We start from the raw sequence: 20,816 nt of genomic DNA, 5'->3' as shown, positions 1-20,816 counted from the left end.
TCCATAAAATAAAACTAGGTTCATGCAGAATATTAATGCACAGAAACCGTTATGTTCCTAGTGTAACAATGTTTTAAGTGCTAACAATTCTTGTCCTGCTGGTCTGGCACCGAGAACCCAGCCACATCTCTCTGATGTTGTGCACAGAGAATAGATTCTGGCACTGAGTAGGCCAGCCTCATCCAGTACGGTATTCTGCATCGTTTTGGATTGTACTGGGAACAAGAACTGGGTTTTCCCTGGAGGCTAGTAAATAAAACTAAAAATGTTATCAGACATTGTACAACACCAGTGCTGTTAGCAGTGTCAAGGCGAAGAAGCTCTTTTGAGGATACCCACTTTTTAAAAATATATATATTTTCACCACTGTCCTAGTGTGATTATGGAAGGAGCACTCAGAATAAAATCTCCCAGAATAATTTTGTTATTTCTGCTCATCTAACTTGACTGTGGATTTCCTCTTCCAATTCCTTCCCACAATTTGGATGTTGGTAATACAATCCTACTAATGTAATAATCCTTTAAAAAAATATCTGAGCTCCAACCATATCTATCTGTACCCCTTTCTTGTCAACATCAACCCTCCCCACAGCATCTATTTCCTCTTCTACCAATATCCCACTCCGCCTCCTTTCTTATCTTTTCAATCCCTCCTAAATATATTATTACCGAATATATTTAGTTTCTATTTTTGTCCTGTTTACAGCTAGGTTTCTGTTAATGCTAGTAAGTCCAGATCTTCCTGTGAAATAACTGCTTCCAGTTCCCCCAGTTTGTTTTGCACACTCTGTGCATTGCAATACATGCATGTTAACCTTTACTTTGCTTTTTTTTTTTAAAAAAAGCACTACTTCTTTTCCTTCTCCACCTTTGTTAATGAACACACCTTAACAATCTCATTGAAACATATAAGATTGAAAGATACAAGATGCTGAGAGGGCTTGACGGGGTAGATGCTGAGAGGATATTTCCCCTGGCTGGAGAATCTAGAACTAGGGGACATAGTCTCAGGATGAGGGGTTGGACATTTAGGACTGAGATGAGGAGGAATTTCTTCACTCAGAGGATCGTAAATATTTGGAATTGTCTACCCCAGAGAGCTATGGATGCTCAGTCGTTTAGTATATTGAAGGCTGGGATTGACAGATTTTTGGACTCCAAGGGAATCAAGGGATATGGGGATCGGGCGGTAAAGTGGAGTTTGAGGTCGAAGATCAGCCATGATCTTAATGAATGGCGGAGCAGGTTCGGGGGCCCTATGGCCTGATCCTGCTCCTTTTTCTTATGTTTCTTATGTGCACAATTTTCTTGTTCCAGTAGTCAAACCTGAACATTGAGCTGATTTGCAGCCAACGCTGTGCAGTCCAGAGACATTCTTCACCCTCCCCTATGTCTTTTCTCTAGCTGAAGGTGCTGATTCAGGACATGGATTGGCTAATGCATCAAAGGCATTCCTTGCTCATGCTTAATTCTCCATCTGCTCTGTGAGTGGAAGATCACCTTTGTGCTGAGCTGACCTGAAGCTTCTGGTGCACTGAAAAAAAAACTGGACTTGGACACCAAAGGACCATCTTCCAGCAGGTAAGTCTGTCATGTCTATATACAAAATACAATAGTGACTACACCTCAAAAGTACTTAATTGGTTGTAAAGCGGTTTGGGACGCCCTGAGGTTGTGAAAGGCACTACATAAATGCAAGTTCCCTCTTTCTTTCTTAATCCTTGTGCAGAATCCGGAGTAGGCTTCAAACTACATAATACACAATTAAGGAAAAGAAATGTTTGTGAAAGTTGGTAACTTGGAAGGATCCATAGCACTGAACACAAATTTTAACCCACGATGAGATGGCCTAGATTGATGACCGCAGCGGGGGCCAAATGTGTTTGTCCATTGAAGACAAGTCACAAATCAAAATGGTGTTTGTAGCAATGGCAGAAGAAATTTGTAGATTAGAAGTGGAAAAAACCTGACAAACCTTGAAGACTTTTATTCTATGAGCAAAAAACCTGCAAAAATGGGAAAGAATTAAAAAATTCCTTAGGTACAACTAATGATGTGTTATTTACCTTACCTCCAATGACTCATCTTGTAAAAGCGCTATCAGTTCTTTGTGAACAATGTGAACACTGGAGCCTAGCAGCTTAATGACCTATAAGAGTAAAATGCACAAAACTTTATATGTTGAACCACATGAAGAACTTTACACTCTAGTAAGGAATGAACTGATCACCTGTAAAATAAAATTGTTCTTCGAGGACTACAGCAAAATTATTGCACCAAAATAAAAACAAGGCATTCTAATTGTTTAGCTTGTATAAGGAATAGGAATGAAGAAATGTGCCATTAAGTTTTAGGTTTCTCTAATTCCACTTCAAGTATTCAGTATTAGAAAATTACAGCATAAAAGTTTTCTAACAGAAAAGATAAGTATTTTTAAAACCACAGGAACCACTCAGTACTTAAATTTTGACAAATTTACCAAAATTTACATTTTGGCCTTGCCCCTCCCTCCTTCAACTCCTCTTGTTCCTCAGCTGAGATCAACTAACTCAACCCAGGCTGGGGATCAAATCGTGGACCTTTCTGATCTGAGATTCAACTGCTCATTGGCTAAGATCACTGAACTATCAAAGGGCCATCGGAGGTAAATTCTATAGTTTGACACACTTAAATGTGACAGAGTACATTTCCCGTAATAAGATGCAAAAGTAGATGGCACAGCTACAAAATGTGAAATGTCATGTAGATGTTCAGAAATTGGTTTGGAGAAACAACAATGCAATTAGGCGGTATGTTCTCCAGTGTTAGCTATTTCACAGAATCATACAGCACATAAGGTCATTCGCCTATCGTGCCTGTGCCAGCTCTTTGAAAGAGCTATCCAATTAGTCCTACTCCCCTGCTCGTTCCCCATAGCCCTGCAAATTTCTCCTTTTACTTTATTAATAAAACACAAACCACCCATAGAATTGTTATATTTCCGCCCTTCTGCTAACTTGCCTTACATTCGAGGAATTTATTGAATGATTTTTGGCAGAAATGGCTTGTCAAATTCCACATTCATTTTATTGGTTAATAAACAAAATAGCAATTTAAAAAAATATTTATTCTCTGGATTTGGGAGTCGCTGGCAAGGTCAACATTTATTGCCCATCCTTAGTTGCCCTGAGAAGGTGGCAGTGGGCCTCCTTCTTGAACTGCTACATTCGTAGCGGTCTGATACAACTGAGTGATTTGCTAGGCCACCTCAAAGAGCAGGTAAAAGTCAAACACATTGCGCTAGAAATTCAGCCACGTGGCGCCCATTTTTCAGGCGCTTCACGGCCACCTGAGGTCCCAAAATGGTGTCCGGAATGCGCGCGCACACTTCTAGCGTGGTGTGCACCGGACGCCATCTTGGTAAAGGGGTTTGTGCAGGCGCAGATAACGAACGCCGACAGCATGTAAAGTAGGGAGAATATGCATTAGATCAGCGTGCAACGCTAGTTTAAAGGGCTAGATACCATTTTGGCACTCAATGCTCCTGCCGACGCACATAGCCTAAAATTTAGAGCCAGGACTTGCAGGAGTGAAGTTAGGAAATGCTGCTACACGCAAAGGGTGGGAGAAGTTTGGGACGCTCTTCTGCAAACGGCAGTTGATGGTAGCTCAATTGTTAATTTTAAATCTGAGATTGATAGATTTCTGTTAACCAAGGGTATTAAGGGATATGGGGCTAAGGCGGGTATTTGCAGTTAGGTCACAGATCAACCATGATCTTGTTGAATGGCGGATCAGGCACGAGGGGCTAAATGCCACTGCTACTTGCTGCCTCCTGTTATGCGCTACCTTCTCCTGCAAGAAAGCGAGAAGTGTGTTGGTGAGTGTCCTGCAGGATGTCTGGGTGATGTGCCTGCCATGGTTGACTAGCTACCAGTGTGTGCGAGACCTATGACGTGTGGGTGTGCAGCTTGCAACAGTGGCAATGTGTAAGGGCGAGAAGAAGCATCTGATTGAAGAGTTTGTTGGTATATGGGTGATGGGGTCTGTAGTCTGTGGAGCAGTGGATGCGGCTAGTGGTGCAGTTGGTAGGAGATTCCATTTGACAGTTGACCTCACTCACCTTGACCACTCGTGTCAAAGCATTGAACTTCTTCCTGCACTGCATCCATTTTCGTGGTGCTATGCGCCTGGCATTGACTTCGTCCCTTACTGCCTCCCAAGCATATGTCTGGAGGGCCTCTTGCCCTCCCCCATGGATATAGGATGCCCCTCCTTCTATCCAACTCTTGCACCAAGTCTCTATTGCGTCAGCAGAGAACCTTGGTGCACCCTCTCTCGCAGGCCTGATACAAACTCAGTTTGGCAGATTGGTGAGGTCTGCCGTGCAAATTCGAGGATGGGGAATTTAGTAGCGCGCAAACTTTATTCAGTGTTTTAACATAACTCAACAGGGATGGGACCTGCATCTGTGTTTTACACGTGCGATATCTGATCTCCATTCAGACCCATATCTTATATTTTGCACATAAGAGGTGCAGGCTGCCTTTAAGAGGTGCGAGTAATTCACGCGATATCTGGGCCCCCCTGCTGGTTAGAAGTGTGAAGCTGGTAAGAACATCGCAGACAGGCCTGACTCCTGCGCTACAATCAGGTAAGTGAAGAGGCAGCACAAATCTCAAATGCTGCCTGCATCAGAACCACTGGTTAATTGAGCACAGTGATGCTCGCACCCGGATTCGGGGGTTAACCAATTTAACCCCCAGTATGGGACTGGAGTTACATACCAGGTAAGGACAGCAGGTTTCCTTCCCTAAAAGGACATTAATGAACCAGTTGGATTTAGTGTCACTCAATTATTTGCCAATTTGAAGATCAGAGTAAGTTTGACTTGCAAACTTATCCAAAGTGACTATGTTTCAGTATTTGCTATCTGATCAAGCTGAAACATTGTGAACTCATGGAATTACAAAACCCTTCTTGAAATCTAACAAAGACATTCTGGTCATTTTCTAGTGATGTATGTATGGTGCTGTTGGATCATCAGTTAATAAGCTATGAGTATAATGTAGCACACAGACAGTATAGGATTTGCTTCCGTTTATAGTATAATTTGTGTACTAATGCTTCATCTACAGTTCCCTGTAGGCTCTCCATCTTTGATGGGATATCTGTTGTGAGGTTGGATACAGAGAGATTCTGATTAAGCACGAGTCATTGGAGTGCAATGCTATTTAAAATGACAGACTAAAGAAAACGTAGTAGTCTTTCATGTTTGACAAAAAAGTGTAAATAGTCATTTTCACATGTAATTTTGATCCCATAGCCAAATTTTCCCATGGTTCTTTTCCATATCATGGAGCTCCTGTTTTTTGCCCTGAAGTCTCCAAATAAGACTCCCATGTCTCACTGTGAAAACACTGTTCGTGCTGTCTCTATTGTCAATAAAAAATTCTGACTTCAGTTCTGGGAAGTTTTTTTAACAATTACTTTCATTTCCTTTTGATGCAAACAAATCAACTTTGTGTGGAATTACCTTATGACAATGTGAAAATAAGTGTGTATTAAAGTACATTACACAAAACTAATCTCCTAGGCACACTGCCTCATCAGGCAAAAGGAGTATTTTTAGCTTCTTGCTTTTCAGCTGTTTCTTTCGTTTTCTGAGATCTAGAATGAAAGTCACCTGAATTCAGTCAATAAATCAGCAATATAACTGGGGTTGAAAAGGGAACTCTACTGGTGGATCAGGTCCCAGTGTCCTCTCGCCTGCAAGCATAATAATACAAGACTTGATTGAGGATAAATGCCATTCTGAAAATGAGGAGCAGCTGCGGTTCACCTTGCTGTAACTATCACACGCTGGTGAAAGAGGGACTCATGGAGCCAATCAGGGGCAGACTAGCTCCCCTGAAAGTGAGTAGAATTCTCATGGAAAAGGAGAGGGGGCACCGATATGTACAACACTATGGAATCATTCACAAGGGCACCTCCCGATTTCCCATATGGCCAGTCTGCCCCTGCAGCCAATCCACAATTGCACAGTCTGTCAGTCAGATTTACTGCATCTTTGGTGCCAGGCAGGCGCATGCTATAATTATCTTGAGATTTCCAGAGGTATCAAGCCACTGTACTCAACTCCATGTCTCTAAGCAACAACATTTTTGATGCCTAAAGCACTAACTTTGAGACTGAATGCTTTATTTTTCCTTTTGATTCTGAACTTCTCCCTGGCCTTGCAAGATTCAAGAGGTAACTACTCTATTTTTGAAACTATGACATCCATCTATTCCAGTAGGAAGTAATTAATGTTCCATTGTATTTGTAGATTTAGGCGAAGCATACGTTGCTTGTGTCTCTCCAACTTGAGAAAGTTTTTTTTTTGCAGCAAGTACAAAGGAGTTTGAAATTATCCACAATACAAGCTGGATTGTCCCTTGCCAAGAAGGGTTGACAGTTTGTGCCATATCCAGAGAAAATTAAAAGTTACTGTCTTTTAGATAATAGGTAGACTAGTAAAGCATACTGCTATAAATGACCAAAACAAAAACACAGATCTAAACAGGTGAGGCACTTCCCTGGGTTTATTCTGTACACATATGTATTATAGATGAGGAAATAACAGGAGATAGGACAACTTTTGAGAACGTTCCAACAATTTTACTCCTCTTTCTGCCTGCTTTCTCCCCTCCTGAAGGTCCTGATTCCTTGTTGGAGTATGATTCTGTGGACACCAGTTGTAGGCTGCCCAAGGGGTCATTATTCATGTTTGTGTCGTGACAAAGAGTGTCAGCAGGCTATTCGAACATGGGTGGCATCATAGCTAAACCTGATCCTATCCTTTCTCAACATTCACACACGTTCAGTTATAGAGCCATAATGATCATTTTGCCACTTCAGCATGAGTAATGAGTTTGATTTTGATTTTACATAATGCTTTTGATGTCACTCCATATGTCATCCGACTGTACCTCCATACTAAACTATGAAGTAACATTGTGAAGAGTCACTAGAAAACACTTACTTCATGGAAGCCGGTAGCAACAGTACGTCTGACAAGAGTTTCAGGATCATGACAGAGGGTTGAGAAAGTGGGATAAAGTTCAGAGTAGAAATGTTTAGGATCCACAAAAAGTATCATGGCCTGTGTGGAAAAAGACAAAATTAAGCCAAATAAAATGAATACAACCTTAAGTGATACATTTATTTGGGATAGAACAATTCTGTTTCCGTGTTGTAACTTCTGTATATTTCTGTGTAAATATACAAGCCACATAGGCTGGAATGTTTTACAATATAGTGACACATTCAGGAATTTAGATAACATAAATTAAAGGCATGAAGCCTGTACAATTCTTTAAAACCTGAATGGTCAGGCTTCCAATTTGAACCAAAATGTCATGTCGCAATGTGATTTCAGCTGGTGCAAATTGGTTCCATTCCCTGTATGTTAGAGGAAATAATGCACCCTTTATAACACTGTACATGTTTCAAAACTCTGCTTGCATGAACCTGAAATCTTAAATATGGTACTTTTTAGATGTTGTTTAGGTTCTAAAAGAAGTTTGCTAATACTTATGGTATATAAAATCACAAAACAATTTGGAATGGACTGTAAAGAGGGAATTTTAAACCCCCCCCCCCCCCCACTTTGCAGGATGAGCGGGACTGTGGCAGGGGGTTAAATTGTTAAAAATGAGAAACCCGACCCCAACCCACCTCGAACGCACCTACTTCTGATTTAATCAGGGGCTCGTTGGGAGACGGCCGAGTAACCCGCTCTCGAGAGGCGGGTTGGTAATTATAGTGTGTTAATAAGACTCTGTGCCTCAGATTTTGTCAGTCATTTGCTTTAATGCCTCCAGCATGGGTTTCCCGTGGCTCGGGAAACCCAGTAGCTAATGGGAGGAGAGAACTGCCGGATCCAGCAGGTAAGTGCTTTTCCAGCACTGCATGTGAGCCAGGAAGAGCAGAAGTGCTTCCCCCCCGGCCCCCCAAGCAAACCTGCCGCTATGTCCAGACCCCCACCCTGCGAACTGCCGACCGCCTTCACCCCCCTCCCCCGCGATCTCCAGACCTCCCAGGGATCTGCCAACCCCCCCACCCTGCGATCCAATCTCTCCGCCGCCTCCCCCCACTCCCCCCCTCCCCCACAGATCTCTTCCTCCCTCCTTTCCGGTCCCTGACTACTGACTTCTACTGCAGGCTCTCTCGCCAGGCAGCGGCCAGCCTCTCAATCTGGCCAGCTGCCAGGCGGGAAACTGAGTCAAAAAATTCGGCATGACCTCCACCATCCTGGTATTCCCAGCCACAGACAGGCTCCCTCCCTGTATCCCTGTAAATTTCGGGGCCTAAGAATGTAATGTTGACTTAAATGCTCATGAAGCAAAGTTAACACGGCAGGGTGCTAGATGGACTAAACTTTAGTTGGCTAAGTTATAGGAGGCACAGGTACTAGGGGTTTAGATTCATAATAAATATGCAATAGGCTGACACATTTTAAAAAATTAACTTTCTCTTTCTTTTACAATAGTTACTAATAAACCATAGTAATGAAAACCTTAGATAATAAAAGTGGGTTCTAGTTGATCCCTCCTAACAAGGTGTTTCTATATCTTTATGGGGCAGAAATGGAGTAGGAAGAAAACAGATACATGACTGAAAATATATTTTATCTACTGTCATTGTTAATGATGATTTACTGTTTTATAGGAGTAGGGGTGATATCAACAAAATGTGATAAAGTGTTATGGGAAGGAAGTGAGATGCAGAAAGTGTGTGCTATACACAAGGCTTTTAATATATAACCAGTCAATTTCCTGTGGCTTTCCCATATCCTATCCCACACCAAGTCCCGTCCATTTATCACCTGTATCCTCAATGACTTACATTGGCCCCCGGTCCCGAAATACCTTCATTTTAAAATTCTCATTGTAAGAATATGGTTTAAAACCAAGCATGGTCAAATATCCCATCTTGTATAGCTCGCATAAAGCGCCAAAGCATCTTAGCAAGAGGGCAGATGTTGGAGGGGGGTGAAATTGTGTCTCGGTGTGTGTGTGAACAAAGACAGTTTGCAAAAGACAGAGAATGCTGAAACTTCAGAACTATAAATACCCAAAGGTCAAGAGATGGCCCGTTTCTAGGTGCTATACGTCAGAATAGGGTCTACACCAAAACAAGAGATATGGTTGCTACAAAACAGACATTGGTGGAGCCATACAAGGCCGCATAGGGGGGCTGTACTCAGAAGAAAGGCCACGCATTCCTCAAAGGAACAAACAGCTTGTAAACAGAGATGAGGGTTGAGGTCATTGGCTACATTATGTAAAACAGCTTATCTTGAGTGGTGTCAGCACAGTGGGCGGACTTACGACCCTGAGATAAGATTAGAGATGTTTACGTGCAGAACAACGCAGCCGAATAGTATAAAAATGGAGCATGCTCCCTCCCAAAAGTTAGAGCTCTTGGGACAGTCGGAAGTCCACCGCTCCCATCAGGTTGCATTAATTGCTTGTTATTTAATGTAATCTGAAGACAGTTGTATACTGTTGAGTAAATCTATTCAAGCTTGTTGTTTAATAACCACTCGGGCCCGAATCAAGCTCAAGTTATTGCTGAAGGATTAACAATCATTTTGTAGAGACAGTAATGAAAAAATCTGCTAACAAATGGTATCCCTGGGTGGACCGAGAATTAAAGGTTTGAGAATAACCAGTGTTAAGAGATTGACTGAGTAATTCCGATGAGAGAGGGAGAGGGACAGAGAGACAGACAGACACACAGAGCAAGAGGGGGAGATACAGAGCGAGAAAGAGTGACACATGGACACAGAGACAGCAAGAGATCAGAGAGAGAGAGAGAAAGAGAAAGCGCAAGAGATCAGAGAGAGAGGTGGAGAGTGAGACAGAACGATCAGAGCCACAAAGAGGGAGAGGGAGAGGGAGAGGGAAAAGAATAAACCATGACGAGTCCACTGGATGATTTATGTTCTAAGCAAAAGAGAAGAGGGAAAGAAATGGTACAGGAGGACAAGGAGTTAAAATGTTCTAAGCAAAAGAGGAAAGAAATTGTGCAGAAGGATGAGGAGTTAAAATGAGTCTTTTCACAGCAGACAGGCAGTAAAGGAATTATGTAAAAAACAGTTGAAGTTACAAGCTTCAGAATGTGTTCTTTGTTTTAAAAGCCTGTGTTAGTGCTTTCTTTTTGCAATGTTTGCTTTGTGTTCTCTTATGTGTAATGTTACAAAGATTTTGTTTAGCTGTGAAGGCTAACACATCCTTCAATTAATGTGGAGGAAATGAACCTTAATCTCCTCTCTCTATGACAACATTCTGGAAATGTTGGACTAACTAAAACAGAGATGAATGAACTGAAGTATTATCTTCCCTGACACGAAAGTTTTGTAAAAATTTACGTGAAGGCTGCATTGACGCACGCTACATGAGTTGGAGTACGAGAAAGAGTAAGGAAGTCTTGCTACAATTGTACAGGGTTTTGGTGAGACCACACTGGAGTAGTGTGTACAGTTTTGGTCTCCTTATCTAAGGAAGGATATACTTGCCTTAGAGGCGGTCCAACGAAGGTTCACTAGATCGATTCCTGGGATGAGAGGGTTGTCCTTTGAGGAGAGATTTGAGTAGAATGGGCCTATACTCCCTGGAGTTTAGAAGAATGAGAGGTGATCTCATTGAAACATATAAGATTCTGAGGGGGCTTGACAGGATAGATGCCAAGAGGTTGCTTCCCCTGGCTGGAGAGTCTAGAACTAGAGGGCATAGTCTCAGGATAAGGGGTCAGCCATTTAAAACTGAGAAGAGGAGGAATTTCTTCACACAGAGGGTTGTGAATCTTTGGAATTCTCTACCCCAGGGGGCTGTGGATGCTGAGTCGTTGTGTATTCAAGACTGAGATGGACAGATTTTTGGACTCTAGGGGAATCAAGGGATATGGAGATCGGGTGGGAAAGTAGAGTTGAGGTCAAAGATCAGCCATGATCTTATTGAATAGCAGAGCAGGCTTATGGGGCCATATGGCCTATGCCTGCTCCTATTTCTTACATTCTTATGTTCTCATGCTCCCATCCAAAAGTTAGAGCTCATGGGTCAGTCGAAAGTCCACCGCTCCACCAGGTTGTATTAATTGCTTGTCATTTAATGTAATCTGAAGACAGTTGTATTATAACTATAATACTGTTGTGAGTCAATCTATTAAAGCTTGTTGTTTAATAACCACTCGGGCCAGAACCAAGTGGAAGTTATAGTTGAAGGATTAACAACCCTTTTGTAGCAACAGTAATGGAGGAAAATCCACGAACAGTCATTTAAATCGTTGCATTTAAATCCCTTAATGGTTTCAACTCACCCTATCTCTAACGTCCTCCAGCCCCACAACCCCCACACTCCGAACTCTTTGTTCATCCCACTCTGGCTTTTTGTGAATCTCCCCCTCCCTTTGCCCATTCATTGGCACAGTGCCTTCAGCCAACGCGGGCCCACACTAGAGTTCTATCCTTAAATTCCTCTGCCTCTCCACCTTCCTCGCCTCCTATGCTGTAGCTCTACTTTGTTGCTTCCCAAACTGCCAACAGTTTTGCTATTTAATTATAAATAATATAAAATCAAAGCATAATTTAAAAATGACAGAATGCATATCTTTAAAATGAGGACTGAATTACATCTTCACACCTCAGACCAATTATCTTTTGATCTCTAACACCACTTTACCTGACAACTACAACTGGTCTCAACTCCCAATGTGCAAGGTTAGGGGAGATCAACTAGTAATATATTAAAAATCTTAAGTCTGCATGCACTTCCTATCAATTTTTCAATTATAAATTCTAATGTCCACATTTATAATTAGAAATGGAAATTTCCATTACGAATTCCTAGATCCACATTTATAGTGGAAAAGTTGAGAAGTGCGCATATAAGATTTTTAAAATATTACAGATATAGATATCTATAATATATTAAAAATGGTTGGTGGGTCACTGCATTTCATTTCAAAATACATTCAAAACCCCTATGTCAGCTATTCCTTATGGAGTTTTCCATTTTAGCATATCCATATTTACCAGCAGTACTTGTTATACTTGAAGGTGATTCTGTAATAGGGCCATACAATGTCAACTAGTTATGTAACATTAGATCAAAAAACAATTGCTGCTTCTGCATTCTAGCACTGGGAGTCCCCTTGCATTTCCATATTCAATCCACTAGTTGGCTGTACGACAATAGGTTGCAGATTTTTCTACATTAAGTTAATTGTGAGGAGGAGCTTCAAGACACTGCGGAGATTTAATAACGTTTGGGCCGAGTCATAGCCCCCTGTACAATGTACCTTGGCTTTAAGATTATTCAACGTCTGGCCTCCTTCCCCCACCTCCCCCACACCCGTTAACTGAGTTTGTCAGGACTCCTCTCACCTGATGACCAAGTTAGGTGGGCCGTGACCATACTCTCATTGTCCACACCCCCGCCAGTCTTTGAGCAACTGCCAGCCTATCTGAGCGTGCACTGCTCCATGCCCTCCTCACGCTGCAGCTTATTGCCTGCTCCAATTAGCCGGCTACAGTCATGGTCTAGCCTCCCTCCCCTATAAAAATTGCTACTTAAAATAGGAAGAGAATTATTTTAGAAAGGTTAGGAATACGTGTTAAATCAGTGCACACCTTAATATTTATTTCTAATCTTCCTAAAATTGTTCTCCTTTCTCCACCCCTTTCCCCATTCCCTCCTTCTGTATCCCGTTCCCTCCCTGCCCTTCTTGCCTCTTCCATCCCTTCACCCGCATCACTTTCTCTCCTCTCATCCCTTTTCCCCAAGGGGGAGACAGGAAACAAATAAGAGTAGATGGGAAGGCCCACATTTTCCCCCTAAGCCCCACCCAAAATGCAGCTCCAAATGCTGGTGGCGGCTTTCACTGCCATGCAATGCGAGCCAACATCTCTGAGCCAAAATAAAAGAAGAAAAACATAAAGAAAGAAGAGGACAAGGAAAGAAGGAGAAAAGAAGAATTTGGGTAGAAAAGTGAGCTGAAGAGATGAGAAAGAGAGAGACAGAAACAGAAGAGGAGAGAATGAAACAACAACACAGACAGCAGAGACAGGTACGGGAGACCACATTCCCTGTGTACAAATGCAGAATAGTTATAACACCAGAGTAGTTATTACACTGCCTGTACATTATGACAGACTAATCTACAGGTTAAAGATACAAAGTTGTTATTTTATAATCAGTACTTACTGGCAAGTTGTAGGCACAATTCTGTCTGACAGATACATATTTTGCATCCACATCTGCTGCATAGAACTGAGACATGTGCTCGCTTTGACCATTTTCATGTTGTAAGCCTAATGTACTAAATTTCTTGTAGAAATCCAAAAACCACGAATGTTGTTCATCAGTTAAATTCCCTAAATGGGAAAGAAGGCAATGATTGAATATAGTGTGTCCTGCCATTTGGTGATAGAGGCTGCTAATGGGATCTCCAAACCTGAAAAAGAGCAACAGGTCCTAATCTGGCCAGATTAAATTTAGCCTTCCTCCATAACACTATGTCCCTGTCTCCTATTATTCCAAACTTTTCCTATGATGCTCACTCTCTTATCTCCCTCCCTACACACACTCCCCCTATTCTCTATCCTGATGCACTCATTCTGTCACTCATTTTGCTCCCCCTCCCAAATGCATACATTTGGTTACTCTCTATACACTTCAACACACACCATCTCGTGCTTCCCCAAATCAATCTCTCCATCTAGACAATTTCTGTTCCCACACAGTTTCTCCCTATTTCACACATGTACTTCCCCTCTGTTTCTTTGTCACAGTAAACAAGAGTAGAGATCATGGTTATTAAGTATAGGAATATTGCATTCATTCTCCACTTGCATATAGGATATCATCATCTCTGGCCAACCTATCCTAACCCTACACTGCATGGCAGATTCAGGCCCTCTCAGATGCTCCATCTGTTCTCTGTCCATCTGATCCCCTTCCCCAATTGCTCCAGTTCCTCTGATCCTCTTACACGAAGCATTATTGGGGAGGGCCTATCCGAGTATTCTTGGTGCAAATGAATATGGTGCATTTCCTTCACTGGCACAGGGGATCACCCTCCTGCAAACATGAATGCACCAGATAGTAAAGATTTAAATAGAGAAGAGGTCTAAACAGAATCCTTTTTGATTGAGATGAGGCAGATTGGTAGTACCACAAAGTATATTATAGACTGTCATACAATGGGAACGAAACCAAGTATGAAGTTCAGAAACAAATTAGAGAGGTGTGTATCAACAATATTCTAATTATCCAAAAATAGACATGGATAAAGAACTTGTTTGCAGTGAGAAAAGAAGATTTGTTTCAGTCAATATGTTGCTATTCCAACAGGAAAGAAGCATTACTTGAAATATTGTAAACAATTTTACAACACCAAGTTATAGTCCAACAAATTTATTTTAAATTCCACAAACTTTCGGAGGCTTCCTCCTTCCTCAGGTGGTGTGGAAATGAAATTTTCGAATCCTTCGCATTTGAAAATCACAGAACAATGCCTGGTGATTACTGCCCGTTGCCAAGGCAATCACAGTGAGCAGACAGAAAGGTGTCACCTAAAAGGCCACCGAATATACAAACCCCCAAAAAGAGAGAGAGAGAGAGAGAGAGAGAGAGAAGGAAGACAGTCAATGACCCGTTATATTAAAAACAGATAACATTTGTTCGCTGGTGGGGTTACGTGTAGTGTGACATGAACCCAAGATCCCGGTTGAGGCCGTCCTCATGGGTGTGGAACTTGGCTATCAATTTCTGCTCGACGATTTTGCGTTGTCGTGTGTCTCGAAGGACGCCTTGGAGTATGCTTACCCGAAGGTCGGTGGCTGAATGTCCATGACTGCTGAAGTGTTCCCCGACAGGGAGAGAACCCTCCTGTTTGGCGATTGTTGCGCGTTGTCCGTTCATCCGTTGTCGCAGCGTCTGCATGGTCTCGCCAATGTACCATGCTCTGGGGCATCCTTTCCTGCAACGTATGAGGTAGACAACGTTGGCCGAGTCACAGGAGTATGAACCATGCACCTGGTGGGTGGTGTCCTCTCGTGTGATGGTGGTATCTGTGTCGATGATCTGGCATGTCTTGCAGAGGTTACCGTGGCAGGGTTGTGTGGTGTCGTGGACGCTGTTCTCCTGAAAGCTGGGTAATTTGCTGCGAACGATGGTTTGTTTGAGGTTGGGTGGCTGTTTAAAGGCGAGTAGTGGAGGTGTGGGGATGGCCATAGCGAGGTGTTCGTCATCATCGATGACATGTTGAAGGCTGCGGAGAACATGGCGTAGTTTCTCCGCTCCGGGGAGAAACTACGCCATGTTCTCAATGATGACGAACACCTCGCTATGGCCATCCCCACACCTCCACTACTCGCCTTTAAACAGCCACCCAACCTCAAACAAACCATCGTTCGCAGCAAATTACCCAGCTTTCAGGAGAACAGCGTCCACGACACCACACAACCCTGCCACGGTAACCTCTGCAAGACATGCCAGATCATCGACACAGATACCACCATCACACGAGAGGACACCACCCACCAGGTGCACGGTTCATACTCCTGTGACTCGGCCAACGTTGTTTACCTCATACGTTGCAGGAAAGGATGCCCCAGAACATGGTACATTGGCGAGACCATGCAGACGCTGCGACAACGGATGAACGGACAACGCGCAACAATCGCCAAACAGGAGGGTTCTCTCCCTGTCGGGGAACACTTCAGCAGTCATGGACATTCAGCCACCGACCTTCGGGTAAGCATACTCCAAGGCGGCCTTCGAGACACAAGACAACGCAAAATCGTCGAGCAGAAATTGATAGCCAAGTTCCGCACCCATGAGGACGGCCTCAACCGGGATCTTGGGTTCATGTCACACTACACGTAACCCCACCAGCGAACAAATGTTATCTGTTTTTAATATAACGGGTCATTGACTGTCTTCCTTCTCTCTCTATCTCTCTCTCTTTTTTGGGGGGGGGGTTTGTATATTCGGTGGCCTTTTAGGTGACACCTTTCTGTCTGCTCACTGTGATTGCCTTGGCAACGGGCAGTAATCACCAGGCATTGTTCTGTGATTTTCAAATGCGAAGGATTCGAAAATTTCATTTCCACACCACCTGAGGAAGGAGGAAGCCTCCGAAAGTTTGTGGAATTTAAAATAAATTTGTTGGACTATAACTTGGTGTTGTAAAATTGTTTACAATTGTCAACCCCAGTCCATCACCGGCATCTCCACATCATTACTTGACATAGTTCTGGATAATGCAGTGGAGCAAGTAGGTGACCTAAAAGTAGGAAACATTTGGGAGGTAATGACTGCAATATATAATTAGGTCCAATGTAAGAATAGAACAGGAAAAAGAAAAGTCGAGCCCTTTATTCAAAGAATGCAAATTAAAATGGGATAAAAAGTGACATATTAAATGGAAGGAAAATTGATTAACAGAATCAGACATCAGCAAAGAGAAATACTAAAAAGGGTTAAAATCAAGTATATTCTAATAAGGAAAAGAGGGAGTGATTTGAAGTCTGAAGTTCCATGTGTGAATAGGGAAATTAGATCAAATTTGAAATTTAAAACAGAAGCACTTAGCATTTACAGGGAGGTAAGAAAACACCTAGGGCAAAATACAAAAACTATAGAAAAGCTACAAAAAGGGAGATTAGAAAGGCTACAAGGGAGTATGAGAGGAAATTATCAAAAAACAAACGGTCAATAAAAAAAAGCTTTTTATAGACACATTAGTAGTAAGAGGATAGCCAAGGTAGAGGTAGGACAGAGATGAAGGAGGCAAGCTTGTAGTGGAAATTGGAACATAGGAACAGGAGTAGGCCATTTAGCCTCTCGAGACTGTTCCGCCATTCAATGAGATCATGGCTGATCTGTGACCTAACTCCATATACCCACTTTAACCCCATATTCCTTAATCCCTTTGGTTAACAAAAATCTATCAATCTCAGATTTAAAATTAACAATTGAGCTAGCATCAACTGCCACTTGCGGAAGAGAGTTCCAAACTTCTACCACCCTTTGTGTGTAGAAGTGTTTCCTAACTTAACACCTCAAAGTCCTGGCTCTAATTTTTAGGCTGTGTCCCCTAGTCCTAGACTCCCCAACCAGTGGAAATAGTTTCTCTCTACCTACCCTATCAGTTCCCTTCTTGAAAACTTCGAGCAAATTGCTCCTTAATCTTCTAAATTCCAGGGAACACAACCGTAGTTTGTGTAATCTTTCCTCGTAATTTAACCCTTGGAATCCAGGTATCTTTCTAGTAAATTTACGCTGCACTCTCTCCAAGGCCAATATATCCTTCCTACAGTGCAATGCCCAGAACTGAACACAGTATTCCAGGTGTGGTCTAACTGTGTATAGCTGTAGCGTAACTTCTACCCTCTTGTATTCTAGTCCTCTAGATATAAAGGCCAGCATTCCATTAGCCTTTTTGATTATTTTCTGTACCTGTCCATGGACCCCCAAGTCTCTTTTGACCTCCACTGTTTCGAGCTTTTCATATTTAGAAAGTACTCTGGTCTCTCCTTTTTAGGTCCAAAGTGGATGACCTCACATTTGTCTAATTGAAAAACATTTGCCAATTCACTTAATCTATTAATTTCTCTCTGTAATTTTATGCTTCCATCTACACTGCTTACAATGCTGCCTATCTTTGTGTCATCGGCAAACTTGGATATGTGGCTCTCTATCCCATCATCTAAGTCGTTAATAAATACAGTGAATAGTTGAGGCCCCAATACAGATCCCTGTGGGACACCACAAGTCATATCTTGCCAAATGGAGTACCTGTCTCCTGCCACATAGCCAATTTCCTAACCAGGTCAATAATTTGCCTCAATTCCATTCAACTTTAGCTAATAGACTCGTATGAGGGACCTTATCGAAAGCCTTCTGGAAGTCCATATAAACAACATCCATAGACACTCCCCTGTCCACTACTTTAGTCACCTCTTCAAAAAATTTGATCAGGTTCGTCAGGCATGACCTACCCTTTACAAATCTATGCTGGCTCTCTCTAATCAGCTGAAAATTTTCAAGGTGTTCAGTCACTCTATCCTTAATTGTAGACTCCAGTAATTTCCTGACAGCAGATGTTAGGTTAACTGGTCTATAATTCACTGGTTTCCCTCTCTCACCTTTCTTAAATAGCGGAGTGACGTGCAATTTTCCAATCTAAAGGAACGGTTCCTGAATCGAGAGAACTTTGGAAGATTATAGTTAGGGCATCTGCAATGTTCTCACCTACTTCCTTTAATACCCTGGGATGAAAACCATCTTGTACAGGGGATTTATCACTCGTTAGTGCCATTATTTTCTTTATTACTGTTAGTTTGCTTACATTAATTATGGTGAGTTCCCACCCCGATTCAAAATTAGTTTCCTTGGGGTGTCCTCTACTGTAAATACCGACACAAAGTAATTATTCAACATGTCCGCCATTTCCTTATTTTCATTTACAATATCACCATTATTAGTTTTTAAAAGGAGATAGGGAATGGCAAAGGTAATAAATAAGTACTTGCCTTGGTTGTCACAGTGGAGGTGAGAACCTCCAGAGGTGGGTATAGAACAGTCACCAGAGGTGTTTTTTTTTAAAAAGACATGGTACAAAACAAATTATTCAAACTGCGGGTCAACAAATCACTCAGCCCCGATGGTTTAAATCCAAGCAAATCTAAGGAAGAATCAGTTGAGGTTCCAACTATAATTTCCCCAAATTGTGCTAAAAGTCTAGAAGTTGGCAAATGCAACTCCCTCTTTAAAAAGGAGACCAAGATAAGCCAGGAAATTAAAGGCAGCCATGACTTTAGTTGTTGATGAACTATTAGAGTCTGGATGGCATTACTAAGCACTTGGAGAATCATAGGAACATAGGACCAGGTGCAGGCCATTCATGCCTGTTCTGCCATTCAAGTAGATCATGGCTGGTCTGTACCTCAACCCCATTTACCCACCTTTGTTCAAATCCCTTGATACCCTTACCCAACAAAAGATTATCTATCTCAGTCTTAAAAATTTCAATTGACCCAGCATCCACAGATTTTTGGAGGAGAGAATTTCATATTTCCACTACCCTTTGAGTGAAAAAGTGCTCCTTGATTTTACTCCTGATGGTCCAATTCTAATTTTAAGATTATGCACTCTTGTTCTGGATTCCCCCACCAGAGCAAATAGTTTCTTTGTATCTACTCTATTGAATCCCTTAATCATTTTAAATATCTTAATTAGATTACCCCCTCAACCTTCTAACATGGCCTTGGACGGGGTGCTGTGCAGATTCACTAGTATGATACTGGGGCTTAGAGGGTTAAATTATGAGGTCAGGTAGCATAAACTTGGCTATGTTCCCATGTACTCCTTCCAAGGCCAATATGTCTTTCCTGAGGTTATTACACAGGAACATAGGTATGTATAACACCGGAAAATGGATTGTAGTTCCTTCACTGTTATAGGAAGTGCGAACAAGGTTAACAGGAAACAGTCAAGCAAATCAATAAAAATTAGGAAGTAGCACTGACATTCAAAGGCAGATAGAGAGCAATGAAGAGAATGCAAATGCCCTCACTTTAGCTATAGGTAAAATGTTTTAAAAGTACTGTTACAGCTAGAAATTAAGAAATGAAAATAAAATTTACCTGAGAGACCATGACAGAGCTTTCCCAGTTGGTGTGACAATGGCGCAAGGATAGTCTCATCTGCTTTGAATGATTTCTCACAGAACATCATCACCAGGGGAAATATAATTTGAGTACGGTCATCTGACAAGATAATTACAGAATAATGTATTACTGACATAACTAAGGAACAAGAGGAAAATGGGTAATCCTATACAAAAACTGCACCGACTTCAAAAAATGTTAATTGATTAACAGATGTTTAATGGGAAATTAATACTTTAAACCTCAAAATGGAATTGTTTTGCTAGAGAGAGTTAGTGATTTACTTTTAAGAAAAATAAATGATCAATTATTCAACTTTATGATGATACTATCAAAGTATCACCGTACAGCTTGCTTAGACATTACATAATGCCATCCTTTTTTTCCAATTACTCCTCTCTGAAATGCTTTGGAATGTTTTTTCTACCTTGAAGGTGCCATACAAATGCAAGTTGTTGTTGCTGCATTAAAATCTTGGAAGGCATCAATGCTCTATGGTGCACACTGATAGAACATGGGTTTATGCACGAGACCTCATTTGCCACTCTTGCAAGCATGGGTATGCCATGATGGGTTAATACAGAAAAAGGTCAAAAGTAGTCAATTTTAATTGTGTGTCTATGTTATCCGCAATTCATGCTAATTCAAATATCAAACTTATCAGGGAATCGGTGTGCAAATATCTCCTGACTCTGAGGTCAATATTAGATAGAACTGGGGTAATTTAAATTTATTTATTGTCAGTCCTGTAAATACAAGTGTATAGCGCAATACTATCCCAAATGCAGCACTATCTGGCACTAATTTTAATTGATGTTTCTAACTGGCCTTGCTAATGGATATGGTCATTTTGTATTCTTTGAATGTGCTTATCCTTCATAAACCTTAGAATAGGTATTTTTCCACTGAAAATCACTGGGGCAGTGTCCATCTCAGGAGTTCCACACTCTGAGATAATGTGAAATTTGTATGATCTTCCCTACTCCAAACTGCTCAAAAGTCTATTGTCTTTCCATTTACAATGAAGTAGAACCCAAAATGGCTACTAAATTAACTACTGTTGTAGTTGTCAGCCTCCAGTCAAACAAGCATTGCAAATAAAGCTGGAATATCT

General features: G+C 41.7%; 1 protein-coding gene across 1 annotated transcript in view; it reads right to left on the bottom strand.

Annotated features, from left to right (window-relative positions):
• Positions 1–20,816, bottom strand: part of ppp4r4 (protein phosphatase 4, regulatory subunit 4) — a 160,323-nt gene that overhangs the window by 45,005 nt on the left and 94,502 nt on the right. Inside the window, exons 9-12 of the mRNA XM_067991953.1 lie at positions 19,679–19,801; positions 13,230–13,399; positions 7,004–7,123; positions 2,072–2,149 (exon numbers count right to left, since the gene is read on the bottom strand). Of these exons, the coding sequence (XP_067848054.1) occupies positions 2,072–2,149; positions 7,004–7,123; positions 13,230–13,399; positions 19,679–19,801 (491 nt within the window). The remainder of the gene's footprint in view (positions 1–2,071; positions 2,150–7,003; positions 7,124–13,229; positions 13,400–19,678; positions 19,802–20,816) is intronic.

The sequence above is a fragment of the Heptranchias perlo genome, chromosome 10 (assembly GCF_035084215.1).
Source record: "Heptranchias perlo isolate sHepPer1 chromosome 10, sHepPer1.hap1, whole genome shotgun sequence".
NCBI lineage: Eukaryota > Metazoa > Chordata > Chondrichthyes > Hexanchiformes > Hexanchidae > Heptranchias > Heptranchias perlo.
Note: the sequence above shows the minus strand (reverse complement) of the source record. Positions and strands in the feature narration are given on the sequence as shown.